Here is a 19,842-nt window from a genome sequence, read left to right as displayed (position 1 = left end):
GAATTACTACGTAACAGTCCTATTCCCCGTACGCTACAGTGGAACATGTATTGCTGTTCGCTTATGGTTGCCGCATCGTAATAGACCTTGCTGTCACTCAAAGCGAAAATTATTACTTTAAAACTTTGACCATCACTGTAACCTCGATTTCAATGGAAAGCTTTCTCTTATACCGTACATTTTGCACAGATTGGTAACTGACAGGAAATAATGCGTCGTTTGCAACAAAATTTGCTATATGCTATCGTCCCCAATATTCAACTTTTTATGAACAACATTGGTTTTACATGTGTGACTTTGGGCTGCTGTACTTTCTGGAAGGATCAAACAACTTGCACAAGCCTCCTATTGAAATAAATGTGTAGAACAAGCTAAGTGCGCCTTTTTATAGTTCTGAAGAAGAGAACAATTGCGTTGTTGAATCATCTATGTCGCGCGTTTATTTGAACTGTTTCCTTCAACGAGCCCGCGCATGCCTGTTTTACAAATGAATGTTCCAGATGAGATTAGCGCATCTTTTAATAGTTCTATAGGACAAAAGAATCTTGTGTGTGAAACATCTGTCGTGTGTTTATTTGTAGGGTTTTTCTTGCAGAGCCGAGCGAGTTTCAACACGTGCATAACTAACTTTTAATTAAAAAAAAATTATATTCTGTATTTTAAAATCTAATATAATGGTACACACTTGAACCATTCTTAGTGTTTCAGAAATGCCTACTTGTCGCACATGATAAATGCCTTCAACCCAAAATATTGAATTTATTGCGAAGATATTTGTTGCCTATGTAGGTCCAGGTGTGCGTTCATGCGAGAGCGATATTACCTCATCCTTTAAGAACCATTATGAAACCGTGTTGTCAGCAGGATGTAGCTTTTCCCCATCCCTCCTTTGGAACCACACTTTGGAAGAAACCATGAAACACAAAATGAAAAATTTTTGTTGTCAGAATTTCTTTATTGGAAGACTCGTTCAGTGCGCGCAAAAAGAAAGAAAGAAAAGGTGAGAGCAGATATTATTTTACAGGAAATAAATACTGCGATGACAGGACTATATTACAATGACAGGACAATATATAACATTGTAAAACGCGTATAGCTTAAATAGCACAAGGGTGGATTCCAGCACGTACACACGTGGATCCCTGCGAGTGAGGGCAGCAGGAGAAATTGTGGAGCCCATACATTGAAGTCGCTTGTGTATTTACATATATTACTTTGATGTGCACAACCGAAACGTTTTGATCTTGTATATAGATACAACCGTTCCCCTTGTTTCAAGAAATACAATGTAACAAATACAATGCATTCACAACAATGCAACACAGACAATAACAACATTTAAATAGCGTGAATGAAAACGCATTTAATCAGTTAATCATGTAGTCGTGCCGACATATAGGCCGAAGTCTTACGCAGCGTAGGAAACCATTGTGATTTGTAGCGCATTTAGACGAGTCTGCTAAATCACGTTACCGATTCCGCTCTCACTGTGTCTCAATATTGGCATGAAAGCTTTCGGCGAAAAGACTTCCACACTTGCTGTTCCTTTGATCTCCGAGAAAAGTGTGCTCCCACAAAATGCTAATCCATTGTCACATTTCGTAGCAGCAGGATGGTCCAAAAGAGAGAAGTGATGCGTCACCGGCTCAATGATATGTGCATGCTCTCGCGCTGCCTGTCCAACTGGAAATGTCTACGAGGACATCACGTGGAGGCAAGCCTTTGTACCAGTGCATCAGTGAACACGCCTTCTTAGTGTCTAGCGCAACATGTATCAAAAATGGAGATCTCCTGTCGTGTTCGTAATGCCTCAACATGTGGCTGTGTGCCGAAGATTATGTAATGGAAAATGTTCACTAAAACACTTCTCATGGCATCACCACAGAGGGAGCCTCAAACAGACTACTTGCAGAAGCCTGTCGTCATCAAAAGAGAAAGTGAATAAAATGACAGTTCGTGTTACACAGTAGAAGGAACTATCCTTTTGGAAACTGGGCAACACATCAACATCAGCATCGCAGTTGCCTGTGTAGCAAACTTAAGCAACGCGTTCGCCACAGGCTCACATAAATTTCCATGCGTGATGGAAGCACAAGGCGTCGACTCATTGAGCGAGCACATAGTGTGAATAAGGCATCTCACTTTTCTGTACACGTGGCCTGTCCGCTCGTGTTCATCACGTTCATTGTTACGTCATAGGTGTGCATGTCCAGAGTCTTGACGTTCAGTCGCACCACATTGAATATATATGTACGTTGGTATGCCTAGAGAAGTGGTGGTGAACGCTACATGCCAATTTTTTTTTACAGCTACCTGCATCTAATTAGGGCGCTGAGTAATTCGGGCCTACTCAGGGGTCTCCGGGGGCAATTGGATTAATTTTTTTACATTGCACTCCACTAAAACGTCGAGCAACCCGAGGGCTTTCGTCGTGCAACTCCGATGGACGCCTGCTGCAGTTGCTTGTCAACAGGTCGCGTCACAGACAATGCGTCGCTAGAGCTTGTGCAATTAGAGTACCACTGCCAAGCAGACGAAGACCTCGAAAACAATGTGCTCGAAGAAGGGAAGAAGGTGCAGCATGTTTTGTCCTTCACAAGACTCAACCAACACTCTCGGCTAGAAGTCATTATAACGCTTATCTGAACAGCGGAAAGGCACGACATCACGCAACCTTCACTTTTATCAGGCGCCAACCCCTAGATGTGACTACACACTGTGGTCGTCTTGGGCTTCCTTCTCAATGGAGCAAGCAAAGTGGTCTTCGCTGTCCCGTTCAAGCCGCCGGTCAACGTACCACGTAGTTCGTTTGAACTCTGCGATATAGCTAAGAACACACACGCAATGTTCCGCGGTTTCATGAGGCCGCTCACGAAATTATGCAGCTGTGTCTCTTGGCACCGTTGCTGTAGAGCCTCTTGTGCGAGTGGACCTGCGCCGGGCAGGACTGCCGCCGCCGGTTGGAGGGGGTCAGGACCTCGGGGAGCTTGCTCTGCATGAGCACCTCGTGAAAGACTTGCGCCACGTCGAGGCCCTCGAGAGCCGAGCACTCGACGTAGCCGTGCTCCCAGTCGATGGTGGCCACGGTCTCGGCCACTTCGTAGCCCACGCGGCGCCTGAACGCCAGGTCGGCCTTGTTTCCGACGACCACCACCGGTGGCATGCCTTTGCCCAGCTCCGAGCGGGCTTCTTGGATTTCGTTGCGAAGCCGACGAACCTGAGGAGGAACCCCAATGAAAGACGTCAGTTTTGTGCCGTTTCGACAGAAAACGCCACGACAGTTGCGGAAAACGGTAGTGATTGAAGAAGAACGCAAGTTGGAAAATGAATCTTGGCAGCTTTTTTTACGCGCTGATGGCGTGTTTAGTGATGCATTTCCCGAAGATCATCATTAGCGAGGTGAACTACTAACAAAATGCTAACGCACTGTACTGCTTGTGTAACAAAGGTTAACGAGTGTGTGTATGACGTTCGACTCGGGAAGGCAATAACCTTCGGTACAGTGATGAAATCAGCCACTTGTGCGAGACACGATTGGGACTTTTTTGACGTGGTTGTTCATTTGAATATGATAAAGATTTAAGGAACAACGTCATTGGGCCTGCAGCGTGCTTGTGCGACGAAAACTGCCTGAGCCTGTTGCCATGAAAGAAAAACCAGCCATATATATTTATGTTAAGCATCGCTAATATTTTCTACCTGTAGCAGCCAATTTTGCTTTATTACTGGCTTGCTCTCTAGTATCATACATGCACAACGTCAATGAGTGAAAGTCGTTCACAACATATTTATTTTCTTCGATAACGGTCAACAGAATATAGAATGGCTGTTTAAAGTTTATAAATACTAGAGACAAAATGTGAGCTCTGAAGAAGTCACGAATATTGATCAGTCTATGAAAATCTGTAGACTTACTTCACAGTGTAATGCCTATAGATTTTCGGTACATTGGCTGAGTAATTTTTTTTTTTCTGAAAGTTTACATGCGCGAAAAAGACGACATCTCCACACTACAGTATGTTTGCTGGGGCTTCATGGCAAAAATTTGCATCCTCCGTCATCGCAATCTAATGGCTGTTGTTCCCGTTTCGATCTGCTGCAGTTTTCTTAGAATGGCTAACGTATATATCCAAGTTTTAAACCAAAATTTTTTATGCTGTAATGCAATCGACGGCACTGCGTTGTTTCCGTCTATAGAGAAGCCAAGTTGATAGCCAAGTCTCTTTAACGTCATCATTGCTGGCTCCAGCAAGTCCCTAGAATGACCGTCTTCTGGGAAAGCTTTTGCTACAGCGAGCGTTTTGCTTAGGCCTATCTGGCTCAGCGTGGCGGCGTTCTAATGTGTTTATCATCGGCTTCGACGCCACTCAAAAAAACACACGCGGCCGTGGCTAAGATGAGAGTCACGCTCGGCATTCACGCACCTCCTCGAACGACTCCATGTCGTCGATGGCGTAGACCAGGATGAACGCCTGCGCCGTGGTGATGGCCAGCTGCCTCATGGCCGGGAACTGGTAACTTCCACTCGTGTCAAGCAGCTCGAGGGTCAGCCTGTGGCGTCCGCCGTTGGTGGAACCGTAGTCTCGCCTGTGCAGTTCCTCCACCGTGGCGTTGTGCTGCTTGGGCACGCGGCCGTACAGGAACTGTTGTATGAGCGACGACTTGCCCACGCGGGCCGCACCCATGACGGCGATGCGAACGACCGTGCAGGCTTGGGCCACGCCCGGGGCAGCGACTCCGCCGGTGCCCGTGGGACTCGACGACGGCAGGTGCAGTCCGCTCAGCGTTGGCATGTTGTCTGCGTGATCGTTGTCCGGGAGCTGCTGCTGCTGCTTTTTCTTGCCACCACGGTCGCGCTTCGGTCTCTCGGACTTGGCGAGATGCGCTGAGGAATCTCCCCTTTCTTCTAGGGCGTCCTGGGCCACTTGAGAGTACCTGCGTTTCAGAAAAAAAAGCAAGAACGAACAGGTCAGTTGGTCGGAAACGTTTCGCTGCACTAACGACATAGGGAAGCGAAGTTAGCAAAGGTATGGGGCAGGTGAACCAGACAATTGTCCAGTTTGCTGCCTTAAAAGTGACGGGGAGTGAGGGGGGGGGGGGGGGGTGATGGCGATGGCGTAGTCGCTGGATCCCATACGGAATGCAGTACCAAATTTTATGGGTAGCTTAGCGATAATGTTTCAATAGCAGTGAGTGATTGCTGCGAAGAAGGCTATATATAATTTATTCTTTCTACAAAAACTTACGTATGGTGTTGACGCATGAAAGGTAACAAATAATACTGGAAAGAAGACGTGGGCACTTTGCAACTGGCGATGAAAACATAAGACAGGCTTTACTTTAGGAGGCCAGGAAAGATAGACAAGCGACACACACCGTGTGCGAGAGGAAACTGGTGTAGGGAATGTTCTGTTTAGAATTAGGGGCAAGAAATTCAGTTTGGCAGTTCACCTAGTGCGTAAAGAAGGTATCCAGCGGCCTACTAGAGTAATACAATGGAACACTGTTTATTCCTATTGATCTTTACTAGAATATCACCCATTCGTTCTGTTATCTAAACAAATCCTAACGCATATTTGCGCGTTTTGTGCCAGCGCTGTGCACTGTGCGCGTTGTGCAGCGCTTAGCTTCTCAGAATGCATAGCAAGCAACAAGCAATGTGATAGCTTCAGCTATATCTGTGACACCGCAGGTGAACATCCCTCCATATTATATCACCGTACACAAAAGCGCAGATGTGACAAACTTTCAAGCTAATCCCACATGCAACCAGTGTTCCTAACAAGCAAGGAAACCCGCAAGCACAGTTGTCTTACTTTCAACGCCGTCTCACCCTTGCTGAATAGGAAGTCATCATACACAGGGGCGTGACAGTCGGAGGAGAAAACAGGGCGGATGCTACGAGCATAAGATGGCGGCCTCGCGGTTCCCCTCGGCTGCAGAGACGGTCTTTCATTCAACTCACCACTTTTCGAAATCCCCGTCCATATTCCGTCCGTGTCACTAACGTGCGAAGACGCTAGATTGTCAGAATCTCAAATTATTTCTATAAGCGTTATCCCTACGACGCGCGATACCCAACGTGGACGGGAGCCTGAAGCTGTTCTTGAGGCGAGCGCAACGTCGCGGTCGAGACACAGCGAGAGTGCGCGCACACACCCAGCAGCTGGCGGGGAAAGGGCTCGCTGCCGTCAAACGGTGAATATATGTGACAGCGCTCGTCTTACGAGGTCCTTTCATGCGCGCTCCCAGAGACAGCTGTGCCGCCTTGGTCTGCCGAGAACTCTCCTCGAGCTGCAGCAGGTGGAATGCTTTCGGTAAACGTACGGGAGTGCTTGGCGAGCTGTCGAGGGTCCTCGCGAAGGATTACAAAAACAAGCAACACATATCCTTTGTTCAAATGGAACGACTCATCTTTTGTTTATCGTAAGACGTTCGAGGCATCGCACTAGATTGCGTATCGTGGGGGGCTCGATGGCGAAGGATGTCCGAGAAAAACGGCAGAACTATCCGACGCAATGCTTACGTCGCGTCGCGGCGGCAACAATATGTTTTCTCCATCACGAAGCGACTGTCCTCGTTGCCGCTATGAGAATGTCGCGCCCATTAAACGGAGAAAGTGTTGTCGGTACGTCAAAGAGAACAATGTTCTCCGGGCGCTGATTGCAGATCAGCGATTTCGAGCGTCTGCAGCGCACAAATGGGGACGAATCTGACGAGTCTCACAAGTGTCTACAGATGAGAACGTTGAAAACGTGACATAAAGCGTCCTACATCGCAGCAGAAATTTATTTCGTAAGCCTGACATCACTCACGGTGGAACGTCTGCTGTCGTTATGACACAAGGCAACAGGAAGCGTTGTGGAAAAACAAAAGAAAACGAACACCACTAATATATATGGCATAAATTGCCATGCCTGCGTTGATATCAGTAGCAGTTCAAGCTTTGGACGCGCAACAAACATGAAAAAAAAGAAACTCGCTAAAAAGCATAAATTTCAGGTCTATCGACTTGGTTCCGTATTGTAATAGAATGTCCTATTCTCTTTGTCTGGTATTGGTATACGTAACACATTCCCAGTAAGTGAAACTGTCATTGCTCAAGAGAAGAAGCGGGCATATAATTTTTTTTTCACTGTAAGCTGTTATGCGATTATTCCAAGTAGCCCTTTCGGGTGGCAGTGGTGTTCGCCACCACCGGCATCCGGTTTCCGTAGCAGCTATCGCCGAGAATGTGAAAAGAAAAATGCACAGTTCCTGCCGGTATTGAATCCACACCTGCAGCGTAGGAGTGAGCTAATTACCGCTGAGCCCCCCCCCCCCCCCCCCAGCTCTTGCTTCCATGCAGTGCAGAAAGCCCTATAAACGCGTCGTAGCGCGCGAGGAAACACGTGATGTTACATGCGCGCCACGTAGCGTCGATGCGTGCAAGTTTGACATTGCACTCCCATATTGTTACTAAAGCTAGGACGCCATGTAGCAGATGCACGGGTAACAATATAGGGCAGTTAAACAAGTTTTGGGGAAGAAAAAGAATATTAAGGAGATGTAGAAGTCTTAATGTAATGAAAAACACGTACGGCGTACATGATTAATTCAAGCAAGCTAGGTGGCAGTTTTTCAGGTGACAGTTTTCCGTTTTAGATGAATAGTATCTCGTGTTATCCATGGGTTTGGTCTATCAGTCCTACTATTTGGGGGGGGGGGGGGGCATATTTGAGCAAACGATCATTAACGACTCCCAGTAAATGACGCCAGAGCCCATTTACGTCTTCATGATACGGCATTTCGTCGACAACGATTTCCATGCGGTCGTGTATTGATGTGTCGTCGACCCGTGAAAAATTAAATGCCGTACTAGCCGATCTCTTAATTAAGAGCTTATTGCCGACTGTTAGAGACGGAATGACTGCTTATTAGAACGTATATTTCATGTGAAAACGCGTATGGCAAATACGTTCTTATATTATATGGGCCGCGCCAATCGTTTGTACGCATTTCACACCAGTTGTATCAATAAAGTTCCGGTAAAAAAAAAAAAAAGAGGAGTTTGTACGAGACACACAGAACCTCACGCCCCGTCGCGAGTCCGAAGTGGTGCAGGCGACAGCAGCCACGTTTTTCGAGGCAGGAATGACGTGCCGGGCGACGGTGGCTGCGGGACACAAGCTGATCCTACAGTCTAGCCGAATACTCCGTCCCACTGCGAGGCCGCTTCGGCGGAGCTACCCGACAAGGCTAGGTTACTACGACCGTTCGTAAGAAGTCCCAGCGTGCCGAACTTTTCTTTTTTGCCCTTCTAACTTTGCTGATGGAATCGGATGCGACTGGACAATGACTCCTGCAGTCAAGGCCTCGTCACGTCACCGCTTTCACGTTTCACTAGCCCAACAGTACAAGCCGTGATTGAGCGTTCGTGCCACCAGCGCGAGGACATGCCGAGACGTATTCTGCCTACTGCGTCACGTGGTACCGAGCTCTTCGGTTCGCGGGGCCATGGTTTGCGGAAGCTTACTCACCAGGTAGGCCTGAGGAGCCGAAGTAGTCTGGTAATACAGGGCATAGCGGAGATTCACAGGATAGCGTCGGGGGAACGATCTCTTCAAGTCTCCTTGGAGGCAAAACGGACCAATTATTTGCTCTGAGCTTCGCATCGGACCATTAGTGAATAAGAGCCGCCTGGAGAGCGTGCGTTACTTATGCTGCCTGTTGTTTACGATATGATGAAGCTCTGGCGATGACGCTCTTTCATTGGGGAATGACGTTAAACAGTGGTGGCAGACGTTGAGAGCGGGAAGCCTACTTTGCTTTGCTGGCACCATGATTGATGTCGGCTTATTTCACTTATTGTCAGGACGTGTTTCCCGCCTATCGCTGATACGGGCACACTAATTTTTGTCGGAAATTTCCGCGCATCGACGCTTACAGATATGGTGACGCTTTCGCTTCGCTTCTTCGCTTACTGCCACGTTATTGCTCAGTCCAACCGCAAATGTGGGCGTAAGACGTACGGCGTTAACCGCTGTCGTTGTTTTAAGAAAATATGCTTTTGTCAGTATCCGAGGACAAATTCTTGCGAGTGTTAGGAAATTTATGGCGCATTTCTCGTTGTGTACAGTGGACCACAAAAGTGTGCGGACGTTGAAGTTCTGAGCCGCCCGTACCACTATAGAGAGGAAAAACGCACATCATCGCAATATTATTCACACGCTCTGTAGCAGAGGCTGGAAGTGCTAATACCAGGCATCGGTGTGAGTTTGTGAACACATTAAGCGTTGTTTTTGTTTTGCTTTCGCAGACGTTGTGGTCCGCAAACTTTTGTGGTCGGTGGGCGCCAGATGCGGCGTGTCGTGGTGGCGGTCCGTTTTCCGTGGCCTCCGGGGCGACTTAAGACGCACACAGACAAAGTGGAGTATCGGGAAGGGACTGTTTGACGCTTCTTCTTTATTGCTCGAGCCCCCCGTCACGATTTCGGTGCCGATCTTTTGTTGTTTTGTCTGCGCCAAGACCCGAGGCACGCAAGCAAGCAACGAGAGTTGTCTGCCATCGCTCGTGATATGACGTCAGTGCTCCCTTGTTTCCGACGTATTAGCTTTCTTTTTTCAGTGGTGAATTAATCATCGCAGCTATTACTCATCTATTCGAACATCTGCCCGTCTAAGAAAGAAAGAAAGAAAGAAAGAAAGAAAGAAAAGAAGGAAAGAAGGAAAGAAAAGAAAGAAAGAAAGAAAGAGAGAAAGAAAGAAAGAAAGAAAGAAAGAAAGGAAGAAAGAAAGAAAGAAAGAAAGAAAGGAAGAAAGGAAGAAAGAGAGAAAGAAAGAAAGAAAGCAAACACCATAGGATCTCATGCTAGCAATGTTGAATAGAACCAGGGCCCGCATTCACAGAAACCTCCTACGCCAGAATTGTTCGTAAGCGAAATTCTGAGTAAATCATCACGCTGCACACATAATTAGTGAAGGCGGCCAGCCAACGGCAACTAACACTTGTGAACGACAAAGCCTCGTGAATCCGGCCCGAGATGCCTGGTATTATAACGCACGCATTTGGGAAGCGAGGGAGGCAAACAAAGTGGTGCGGCTTTGTGTAATTAGATGCAGCACAGAAATATCGGGACAACGGTTCCTTCGACACGCGTTGGGCTTTCCCTATATTCACCACACGAAAAGATCTATTAGGTGAAATGTCTGTGTGAACCATGAGTGCAAGATATTTTTTTTCCAACATTTGAAGCATTTGTACAATATTCGGCTAAAACATGAATTTTGTGACGGTTTAGATGCATTTTGAGGGAGTGCCAGGCCGACTTCGGGGATTTACAGAATCAGTGCCTATATATTTACCCGCAGTGTACACAGATCAGTGTTTATATATGTAAATATAAATTTGCGTCCCTATGTCGTTGCTTTGGAAGCGTTAAAACACTGTCATGGCTGTTTTGTTGAGCAGCCCCGCCGGTTGACTTTGCACACCCACTTACTACCTTGACGCAGTTATTCAGTGGGAATGTGCCATTACTCGTCAAGGCGCACGATTGCGACGTTCGCTACATAAACGCATTTTTCGGTAACGATATTTGTAGATGTTTTTATAGGATAAACGTGCGGACTCAGATCAACACAGTTAGGAGGAAAACTGCGCTAAGAGAATCAGTTTTCCTCTTGGCAATGACGCTGTCTGTTGCCCGTTCCACGACACTTGACGTGTCCGTGAAGCTGTTTGATCGCCTTGTGAAATTCAAGCCCATGTACTCGCGTCAACGAGTTGCCCGCGCATTCTGGTCCGAATTGCCGCATTGTGATTTGCACGACGTCGCCATCCACACACACAGGCTACTACGCCCACCCTGTTAAAGGCTGCTGTCTCCTTAGACGTTGTGGTGACCGGCCGTTCTCCCCGCGACAACCTCCAGGCGCGACTGGCGCGATTATGGGGAGCGGGCCGACGGCCTCGGCAAAATGGCTCTCAGCACGGGTGAGTTATGACCAACAGCGGGAGTACCTCGTTCAGGAGAGGTTTGAGCAATTAGTATCATACGGCCATCACGTGTCAGTCGCACAAATTGGCACGTCCAAGCCGGAGACGTGGTCAGTGCGATGATACGGCCATCACCTGTGAGCCGCACACTTTTGGCATGTCCAAGCCGGAGGCGCGGTCAGTGCGATGATACGGTCGTCACCTGTCAGAATACGGTCGGAGTCGGCGTACGTTCCCCTCCTTTCCCTGTTTGCGCCCAGTAATGTGAGTGCGTTTCCATCCGAGCTCCCCTTTTTGTGGGAAAGGGCAATCGACCTCCGGATTGGTGGGACCTGATGTCATCGGTCTCCTGACTCCGGATTGGGGGAAGTGACTGAACAATGATCACGCAAGGCATAAAAAGGAGCAACGGACGGCGGGGGTGATCGGTTGCTACAACTTCACCACCAACTTTTCTGTATTACTTTGAATTTTCTTGTACATATGTAAATGTAAACCTGTTTGTCAAACGTTCTGAATATCGGGCCCAGCCTCACGTTCACTTACCCATCCACGAGTAAGGAGCATCCCACGTCTTCGAACCCCCAGTCGCAACAATGTCTATTTGTGGAGGAAGACAAGTGGATCTAATGCGTGGTACAAGTAGATGTCGTTACTGCCACTGTGATGCTACCAAGGTGAGTATTTTCGAACAAAGATAATGCGTTGCCTACCTGATACACATTCGTGCAGCTCACAGGGCGAAAACGCTAATCGACGATCGCTGTCGGGGCTTGACGCCTAACTAAAGCTCTACTCGATCAGTGATTTCGTATCTCGACTCTCATTATGAGCTTTCGCATTTAAACGAGTGTACCTCGTAAAATCCGTTAAAGAGTTGCAGAATGTTTGCAAGCATTCCCCTACTGCGGCACGAAGCCAAGCAGCTGCAAAATTTTATAGGGCTGACGAATAAGAACGCTAATTTCTAGGTTTCTTTGTTTTCTGCGTTATTAAGCGCACGAGCTTACACTCAAGCTGGATCGTTAGTAGAGGCGGTCAGTCTTCGTTCACAAAACAATGAAACTTTTTCCTAGTCATATGCATTTCCTTGGTGAGCGCAAGTGTTTTTATCAAAGAAAGTCTCTTGAACTGGGATTTTTCCGTGTCTCTATAGCTCCACCAATTCGGGAGAACTGTATTCTTCATTTTGTTTTACCGCCAGATGCGAACATCGCCTTCTTTCGTGACTAATAAATTATTATTCCAAGCCATGCAGTGCAAACAGGACTAATTGATGGCTAAAAATAAAAAAATGGTGGGCCAGCCCAGGCTGCTGTGACGCAGGCAGTGCGTCTGAGCGAGTACCGTTTTAGGTTTCCATGACGTAGAGCACCTATCGACCCTAACTGATGTATAAATGATGTGATGTATAAATTCAGTGACTTGGTGACGAAGACACGCTGGCAATGCGTCCTACGTAGCTTTCGCCGCTAATGCTACTGTGCACAAGACGATGGTAAGTCGGTTGAAGTCGAGAGCTTAGCGCAAGTTCGGGCAGTCACACCTCTATTTTCAATATCCGACAGATATCTTTTTTTCTTAGAGTCCGTAGATGAATGCATGACATTCGAGCGACACCTGAGATACCCAGACTGAATAGTCGGGATTATTGAGGAAGACAAGATGGCACGGGTAGACAAGATGATAAGAAGAATTGCGCTGCGTCCCTTTGTGTCCTTGTTCTCTTCGTTGTCATATTGCCCTTGCCAGTGTTAGTCTCACCGCAACGTAATCAACAAGATGGCAGTGCATTGACGAAACATTTGTTCAATTAAATATGCCGCGCTAGTGGTCAGAAATGTGTCTATGCGGATGATGATGATGATGATGAAAAACTTTATTTATCCCTCTTTAAAGGGAAGGGGGCAATGGAATAGAGGATGGGGGGAGGAACTACTTGAAGTAGGCCTCCTTTATCCTCTCAGCCCACTCCAGGATGGCCTCCTGAAGATCGGGCCTGGAGCTGCGCAAGGCAGCCTCCCACTGCTCCTCACTAGATATTAATTGTTTGAGGAAAGGGGGAAGGGGGTGCTTAGGGCACCCCCACATGATGTTTTCTAGTAGGGTTTTCTAGTAGGGTTTTTCTAGTAGGGTTTTCTAGTAGGGTTTTCTAGTAGGGTGTCCGGGACACCACAAAGAAAGCCACTGATATATACAGGCTGCGCGCTAGACCGCCAGCCCTTAAGGTTTGGAAAGATCCCATTTGTCATGACCAACAAAAACATTGCAAAGGCAAGGCCTAGAGGTTCTTCATAGATTTCTGGAAGCGAGTGATATATTCGACAACTATTGGGTATGGTTGGTATGATTTACTCCGAGTATACCGCGTGCATTTTATTGGACCCGATTTTACGCTCTTTATGGCGCCTGATTTCAATTGGCCTTTCTCCTAAGTGACTTTGTATGCTCTCGTCTTTAGAGAAAGTGGAATGCATTTGCAAAAAAATGATCCACATATTTAAGGGAACTTATGTGAAATGAGATTAGGAGTTCATAGGCTGCTGCTGCTGCTGATGATGATGACGATTTTTCCCATTCCTTTAGGAACTACTGTACAAGGCCTACTGTACTGGCAGCCCCACCTGGCGCCACGCTGGTGGACTAGTGGACATAGCCTAAGGGCGCATGGACTAGAAAATTTAGGTAAACAAATATGGTGGTCCACTGCATCGATTTTCGAGGAGCAATAACTCTTTGAAACAACAGCTCGCGTCGACAGTGCACGTATAAAATACCTCGAATATTCCATTTCTAGTCGTTGAACGGTAATCTTTAAAGAAAGAGTAAATGAAAGAAATATAGTGATAATAAAGTCATTGATGTTAAATGTAAGCAATGCACAAAAGAGAATTTAATTACTATCTGCCCACTCCGCTATACAAGTCAGAAATACGTTAAATATACTTTCAAGTTAGTACACGAAAAACGCTTCCACCCGCAATTATATATGGCACAGTGCATTTCGTCCTTAGGATACGTTCCTCACTGGCTGGCATCTGGGCGCCAGCAGTAGTGCCGCTAAAACGATCACCGAGGTGAAGGCGGATCGCGGGCAGTACTTACCTATGAACGGCATTGTGAATACAGGGCCTGGATGACTAATCCATAGGCGGGGTGAATCACGGTGCTTTGCTCAGGTATGCCTGACACTCGCTGCGCGGATGTTCGTCACGACGAAGGAAAGGGCTAAACGTGTGCAAGCCACGTACCGATGCATTTCTTTCAGCAACCGAGTATTCATATTTTTTTTTTTGTCTGCAAGAATGATTCGTATTCATGTATTTGGCGTCTCGTTGTTCATGTCGCCGTTTTTTCTTGCGTTTTTTTTTGTATTGTTGTATTGTTCACGGGATTTATGCAGAAAACTGAGCTACGTCACGGTGTGTCAGCTTACCTCTGACACTTCGGGCGGGGCGTGTTCAAAACGGTTGTTATCGGTGTACATTTCCGCAAAGCACAAACACCGTTCTACATGAAGCAAAATGAAAAGAACTTGTTCGCTTCTTGTTTCTCGCCATGTCAATCACATTCTTTAAAAAGAAACAGCGAAATGTTATTGGATTTGCAGGACATTTATCTAGAAACAAATTACCTAGTAATTGCTCTTCTGAGGTTTCCACGAGCAAAAGCTTTTGTGGAGATTATGTAAAGCGATATTATGGTCTTGGCGATAAGGTTTCCGCGCCTAAATTAGAATTTTGGCGATATTGTACACTTCTGGGCGCCTACACGTTTTCGACAATAAGCGCTCAGTGAGTGTTCAGCAGGTGCATCGTTGTTTCCTCTAGACTCGACTACGCGTCCGTAGTCGCGTTTTCGATATTACAGCGCCAAAGCGAAAGACGGCAACATATGCTAAGGTTCAACAGGCGAAGCTGTGGTACACGCAATAACACGCACACGCAAAGCATGGCAGCTGGAGTGATCTTACCGAAACAGCGAGCCCCGCCGGACATTCGTCGAATCCATGAAGACCTCGCCAGAGAGCGAAAGCTGTGACACGACGACGAATCCTTAGGCAAAGCCTGCAACCGCAACGCGTCCCTCGTGGTTGTCGAGAACAGTGTTGTGGTGGAGCGACACCGCTGCTATATTTCGGCTCTGTTAGGTTCCAAGATACGAAACCAACTCTGTTAGTCTGCTCGGTGGCAAAGCGCTCGGCTTGTCAGCTTGTAGGGTGACTGTAACACTCGATGAGGCGGCGTAGGCTGACTCCTCGCCTGCCCTTTCCTTCGCCGCACCTGTGCTTTCTCCAGAAACGGCGTCAACATCGGCCTCCGTCTTGCTTCCAACTTCATTTCTCATTTTTTTCTCTCTCGCTTTTCGCCCTCGCCATTCCGTAATGCTCTGGGCGTGCTGCTAGGGGGGTGGGGAGGGCAGAGGGAGTCTGGCGCCTGCGGCGCCCTCTCCCGAAATGTGCTCTAGAGAGGCTGTTACCCTCCTCCTTATTCCTTCTCTCGTCTTATCGCTCTTTCCACCAAGCTTGGCGTGGATGTTTACACATTGACAGAGGTGCGAGCGGGCAAATGTTGGGGACCGAGCAAGCGACTTTAGGCTAGCCAGGTGTTTTCTATTTGTCTCTTTGTCGTTTTGTTCTTTTCAGGGGGGCGAGAAAGGTAGGTCGCGTTGGATATTTGTGGCCGCCGCGGCTTCGTTAACAGCGTCGCATCACCGGGCTCTGTTCTGCTGCGCACGATTTGTTGGAAAGGAGCACGGCCATCAGCACCATGTAGTTCTGTCAGGAAAAGTGCTTTACATTTTTGAGTTGGGCAGGATGGTTGCTCTGCCCTGCTTTTTCTTTAGTTCTTGCAATGTACATGCTCGATCATTCCCTAACATTTCTTCTGGGTCAAACAGAGCAGCTATTCACTTTGATTATTGGTCGATTGATTCATTAGTTGATAGTTGATCGATCGATCTATTGAGTGATTGATTTATCGACATCCCAGAAAGACACACGGGTGCATATTTTGTTGCGGGCCGGGGGGGGAAGGGGGAGTGTAGAGATTTAAGCTGTGGAATAATTTTGATCACTCTGGTGGGATTTTTTAGTGAGCACTGAAGACATGGTACATCAGTGTTTCGGCATTGCATCACCATTGAAAAGCAGACTGAGTAGCCTGGAGCTGAACTTGGCGACCTGGGAACTTGCACCATGGCGTCTCTGCCACCACGGTGCATGAGAAAGTGGCATGATGTATGCACACGGATGTTTACATGGTTGAGCTTTTGACCACGAGCTAGACAAAAAGGCGGTGCTGCGGAGATGTTCTGTTCGCAGGGAATGTCGTGATGTGGGAGCTCCTGATACACGTCTTCCTCGCGGAGCCCAGAAACCGCGAGCCTCACATCAGGCGGCTTGTGTTCCTCGCATGTGCGTTGACGTGCAAGAGGTCACAGTAACACAATGAGACCAACAGAACAAGTGCCTAAGTATGAACTTGTCTTCTGGTATACATCATGCCGCCCTTTTGACACGCAAGTGCCAGTTACACCATAGGCTCTACAAGACAAGTATAGTGTTGATGATGTTCAAATCGACGACTGCACCTTGCCATCCACCACAGCAGCCTTGTTTGTATGAAAACGGTGTGATTGTACTTCAGGTTAATAAAACGTTTTGTTAGCGAGTCAGTTCTGCGAAAACCCGCCAGGGGCATTAAGTTTTTGAAAGAAAACAGAATGTTGTCATTCGCTCGAGAGCAGCGGAAAGCTAGAAGAGAGTTTCTACGCGGGGTTGGGAGGAAGGAAAATTTCCGAATTTAAGGAAACTACCTCCTGGTCGTGGCATAGATCTCGGGTACAACGCCTTTCGAAGTCTAATGGCAAATCTCTTCAAGAAGCATTCGCTATTAGCACTTCAAAGGTAAACGTAGACGGTAGACGGGATCGTGGAAATGAGTGAGCGTCAATTCAAAACAGTTGGCGATAGTATCAGCACTTCGTGAACCGACCGAATTCCAACGAAGTTTTATTTGGTAGCATTAGCGATGTTTCAGTAAAAGGCGCGTTGAGGACAACCTTAAGCTCTCACGCATTGTTACTTTTTTTACACAGTACGGCAACGCCTCCCTTAGGAACTCACTCTGTGGTAGCGCCACATTAATCTCTGAGCAGCGTCATAAGAAATTGTATGGGCTGGCCTGTTGATAAATGCAATTGTGTAAAGTGACAGCTAACTTTATCGCAGTGACAGTGTTCAGAGCTTGTAAAGTAAATGAGTATACGCAGAAACAATTAACTGAATCTTAAACAAGGCACAATTTTCAATCGCGAATTCTTGGACACGCCGCAAACAGGAATTGCACATGTTTAAAAACGGCCTGTTGGTTGCCTTGTTAGAGAAACTATGCATGGATGCCTGGAACCGTTGCATACAAGGATATATTACGCATATTTCTCCATTGTTTTCTTCGGAAGGCGCTCAGTTACACAAAGTCTACGCGCTAGTTTCTTGAGTCGCAACGAAGAACTTTCCGTGAAGAAAAGAAATCGGGATGTATACAAGCACAATATTGTATCTGCACGTGGGACGTCCAAGGCATGGATTGATTTGTTCGGTCTAGTCCTGAAGGTAAGAGGGTCATAGCGAGTTACTTTTGAGCTCTCGCGCTAAGAAATCAGCTACGAACGTTTCACGTAGACATGACTAACGTGAATAGGAAGGAACAGCGCCAACTAAGACGATCACAAGTGGGGAGAACGACACAGCACCTGCGTCCTGTGTCGTTCTCCGCACTTGTGGTCGTCATAATTGGCCCTGTTCCTTCCTAGTCAAGTATGCACCATCTATCCCAAATGAATGTTGTCCTGAACAATGCCTAACGTACACGTCTTTACCGACTACGCCTGCTGCTTAACGTGTGTTGATAAACGTACATTGCTTTTGAACACGATTGACATGCACTCATGCTTTGGGGTATTTGATCTTGGACCGCATCAGCTGCGCTCTTTCCCACGCTGTACATCTCTTGCTGACAGCTCCGTGAAAACGCGCCTCATTCTGCGGACGAATCGGACTGCTGGGCACTCTGTAGCCCAAAAACTACGAACCTGAAAATGAATCATGCGGGCGTCGTAAATGCAGGCGTGAGGAAACAGAACTAAATATATAGGTTTTCCTTGCGTCGCTGTGGTGCAGCAAACATTCTCAGCCATTCTCAAATAGCACTCATTCATTCTCAAATAACTTTTCACTTGGGCTTACCAGGCTGGCTTGTCGTGCAGTGCATTCAGCTGTATGGCATCCACTTGTATCCGGGCTCAGATCAAATCAGCAGGTCCCAATGATCTCACTGGTACTTCTCGGCAAAAGTGCTCTTCTACAGGGTTTCTTTTCTCGGCAGCTGTATCCGGTGCCAACGATGATTCCTCTCGGTTTGAAGAGTTTCAACAGTCCAAGACACTAGTGCCAACAGGATCTCGCTAACCGAACAGCGAAGCGAAAACGAAACTCTGCTTTTTCCAGCTCGCGTCTCCTAAACAGCGCGCTCACAAACTGCCTCCTTCGACGTTGCGAACAATTGGCGATGTTGGCGAGCCAGGACCCGTGCTTTTATATGACGCGCCCGAGAGCGACGCGCTCGGGCTAGCGCCCGCGCGTGTCATCTCTTTCCCACCCTTTGTCTTCCTTCTCCCGTGCCTCTCCTCCCCCCCTCTTTCTTCTCCGCCTTTCCCAAGTCGTCGCTCTCTCCTGACACGGCGCGCGCGTGTTCGCGTGCCTTGCCTCGTGAGCACGTGGCTAACGTCGGCGGGGTTTCTCTCCCGTCATCCCCACCCTCTCCCCAGTCCCGCCTCTCCCGATTCTCCCACGTTCCCTCGGCAACACTTCGCAGGCGCGCCTTCCCTCACACGTAGTTCCTCGCCCACTTCTCACCACCTTCACGCCCAATCATCCTCACTGCTTCGCGCGCCTGGTGTCCGGTTGCTCATACCTGTCGACTCGCTTTCCGTCCTCCTTCTGACAGTGGAGAGACTATAACCCCTCGTCTACCCTCCTCAGCAGGTCATCTTCACTCCGTCCGACCCAGAGGCTCGTGGCTTGTTGCGTGATGCCCCGTAGAACAACACGTCTTCAATCGAAGGGACGTTCATCTCCCCTCCCCATTATTCACTGTCACCGTGCTAGCACTCCCCCCCCCCCATTCTTTGCCGATGTCCGGCGGTGCTTGTGTCTGCCCTCGCCCTTAGGCAGCGACAGTCCAATAGCCACCGATATGAGAAAGAAAAAAAGACTTTCTTGCGTAAAACCTCAGTAAGATGGGCGAGTTGTGTCTTTGTTGCGTGGTCTGCACATTACGGTCGGGTTGCCAGCGTTGCGTGCGATGCCAAAACGAAGGTACTACGCCGGTGTGTGCCCTTCTGTTTCCCCCGATGTTTTGGAACTTCACCAACCGCGTGTAATCGTTGAGTGGGACTTTACAACGTGGCCCATATTACAAGCTCACTTGTGCAATGAACCGAGCAATTATCCTCTTGGAAAACCACCAGAAAACACGTCATTGGAATAGCTTTTACCTTGGCCCCCTCCATTTGCTTGTAAATGGGCACAAATAAAATGAAATGAAATTAAACGTTTCAGAGCCGAAAGTCCTTCGCTGGTTGGCGTAAAAGCAGTTCAACGGAGATATGTGACAAATGTCAAGAGTCGGCGCCGGGTGAAAATCTCCAATGCGCACGAATGCGTCATCAACCAGAGGCCCCTTTTCGAAAGGCCTCTTCGCAGATAGCAGGTGGCCTACTGAAGTTGCAGAATGGATGCCAGGAGAAAAGGAATGCGTCGATGACCTCATTAAGGTTACATGACGTCATCAGATGCTTTTC

At 47.7% G+C, this 19,842-nt stretch overlaps 2 protein-coding genes across 7 annotated transcripts in view; one reads left to right on the top strand and one right to left on the bottom strand.

Annotated features, from left to right (window-relative positions):
* Positions 1-19,842, top strand: part of LOC135911343 (uncharacterized) — a 609,973-nt gene that overhangs the window by 297,748 nt on the left and 292,383 nt on the right. The window lies entirely within an intron of this gene.
* Positions 935-18,526, bottom strand: LOC135911353 (GTP-binding protein Rhes-like). Of its 6 annotated transcripts, none has more exons than XM_065443590.2 (3): positions 18,227-18,526; positions 4,425-4,935; positions 935-3,217 (listed from the first exon to the last, which is right to left on the bottom strand). In XM_065443590.2, exons 2-3 carry the CDS (start codon positions 4,791-4,793, stop codon positions 2,870-2,872), a joined length of 717 nt encoding a protein of 238 aa, XP_065299662.2. In that variant the 5' UTR covers positions 4,794-4,935; positions 18,227-18,526; the 3' UTR covers positions 935-2,869. The 6 variants fall into 6 exon arrangements, with proteins under 6 accessions (XP_065299662.2, XP_065299659.2, XP_065299661.2 ...); XM_065443587.2 differs by lacking the exon at positions 18,227-18,526 and adding an exon at positions 14,951-15,256; XM_065443589.2 differs by lacking the exon at positions 18,227-18,526 and adding an exon at positions 11,691-11,841.

Source organism: Dermacentor albipictus, chromosome 8 (genome assembly GCF_038994185.2).
Source record: "Dermacentor albipictus isolate Rhodes 1998 colony chromosome 8, USDA_Dalb.pri_finalv2, whole genome shotgun sequence".
In the NCBI taxonomy this organism is placed as follows: Eukaryota; Metazoa; Arthropoda; class Arachnida; order Ixodida; family Ixodidae; genus Dermacentor; species Dermacentor albipictus.
This window is presented reverse-complemented; position numbering and strand designations above follow the sequence as displayed.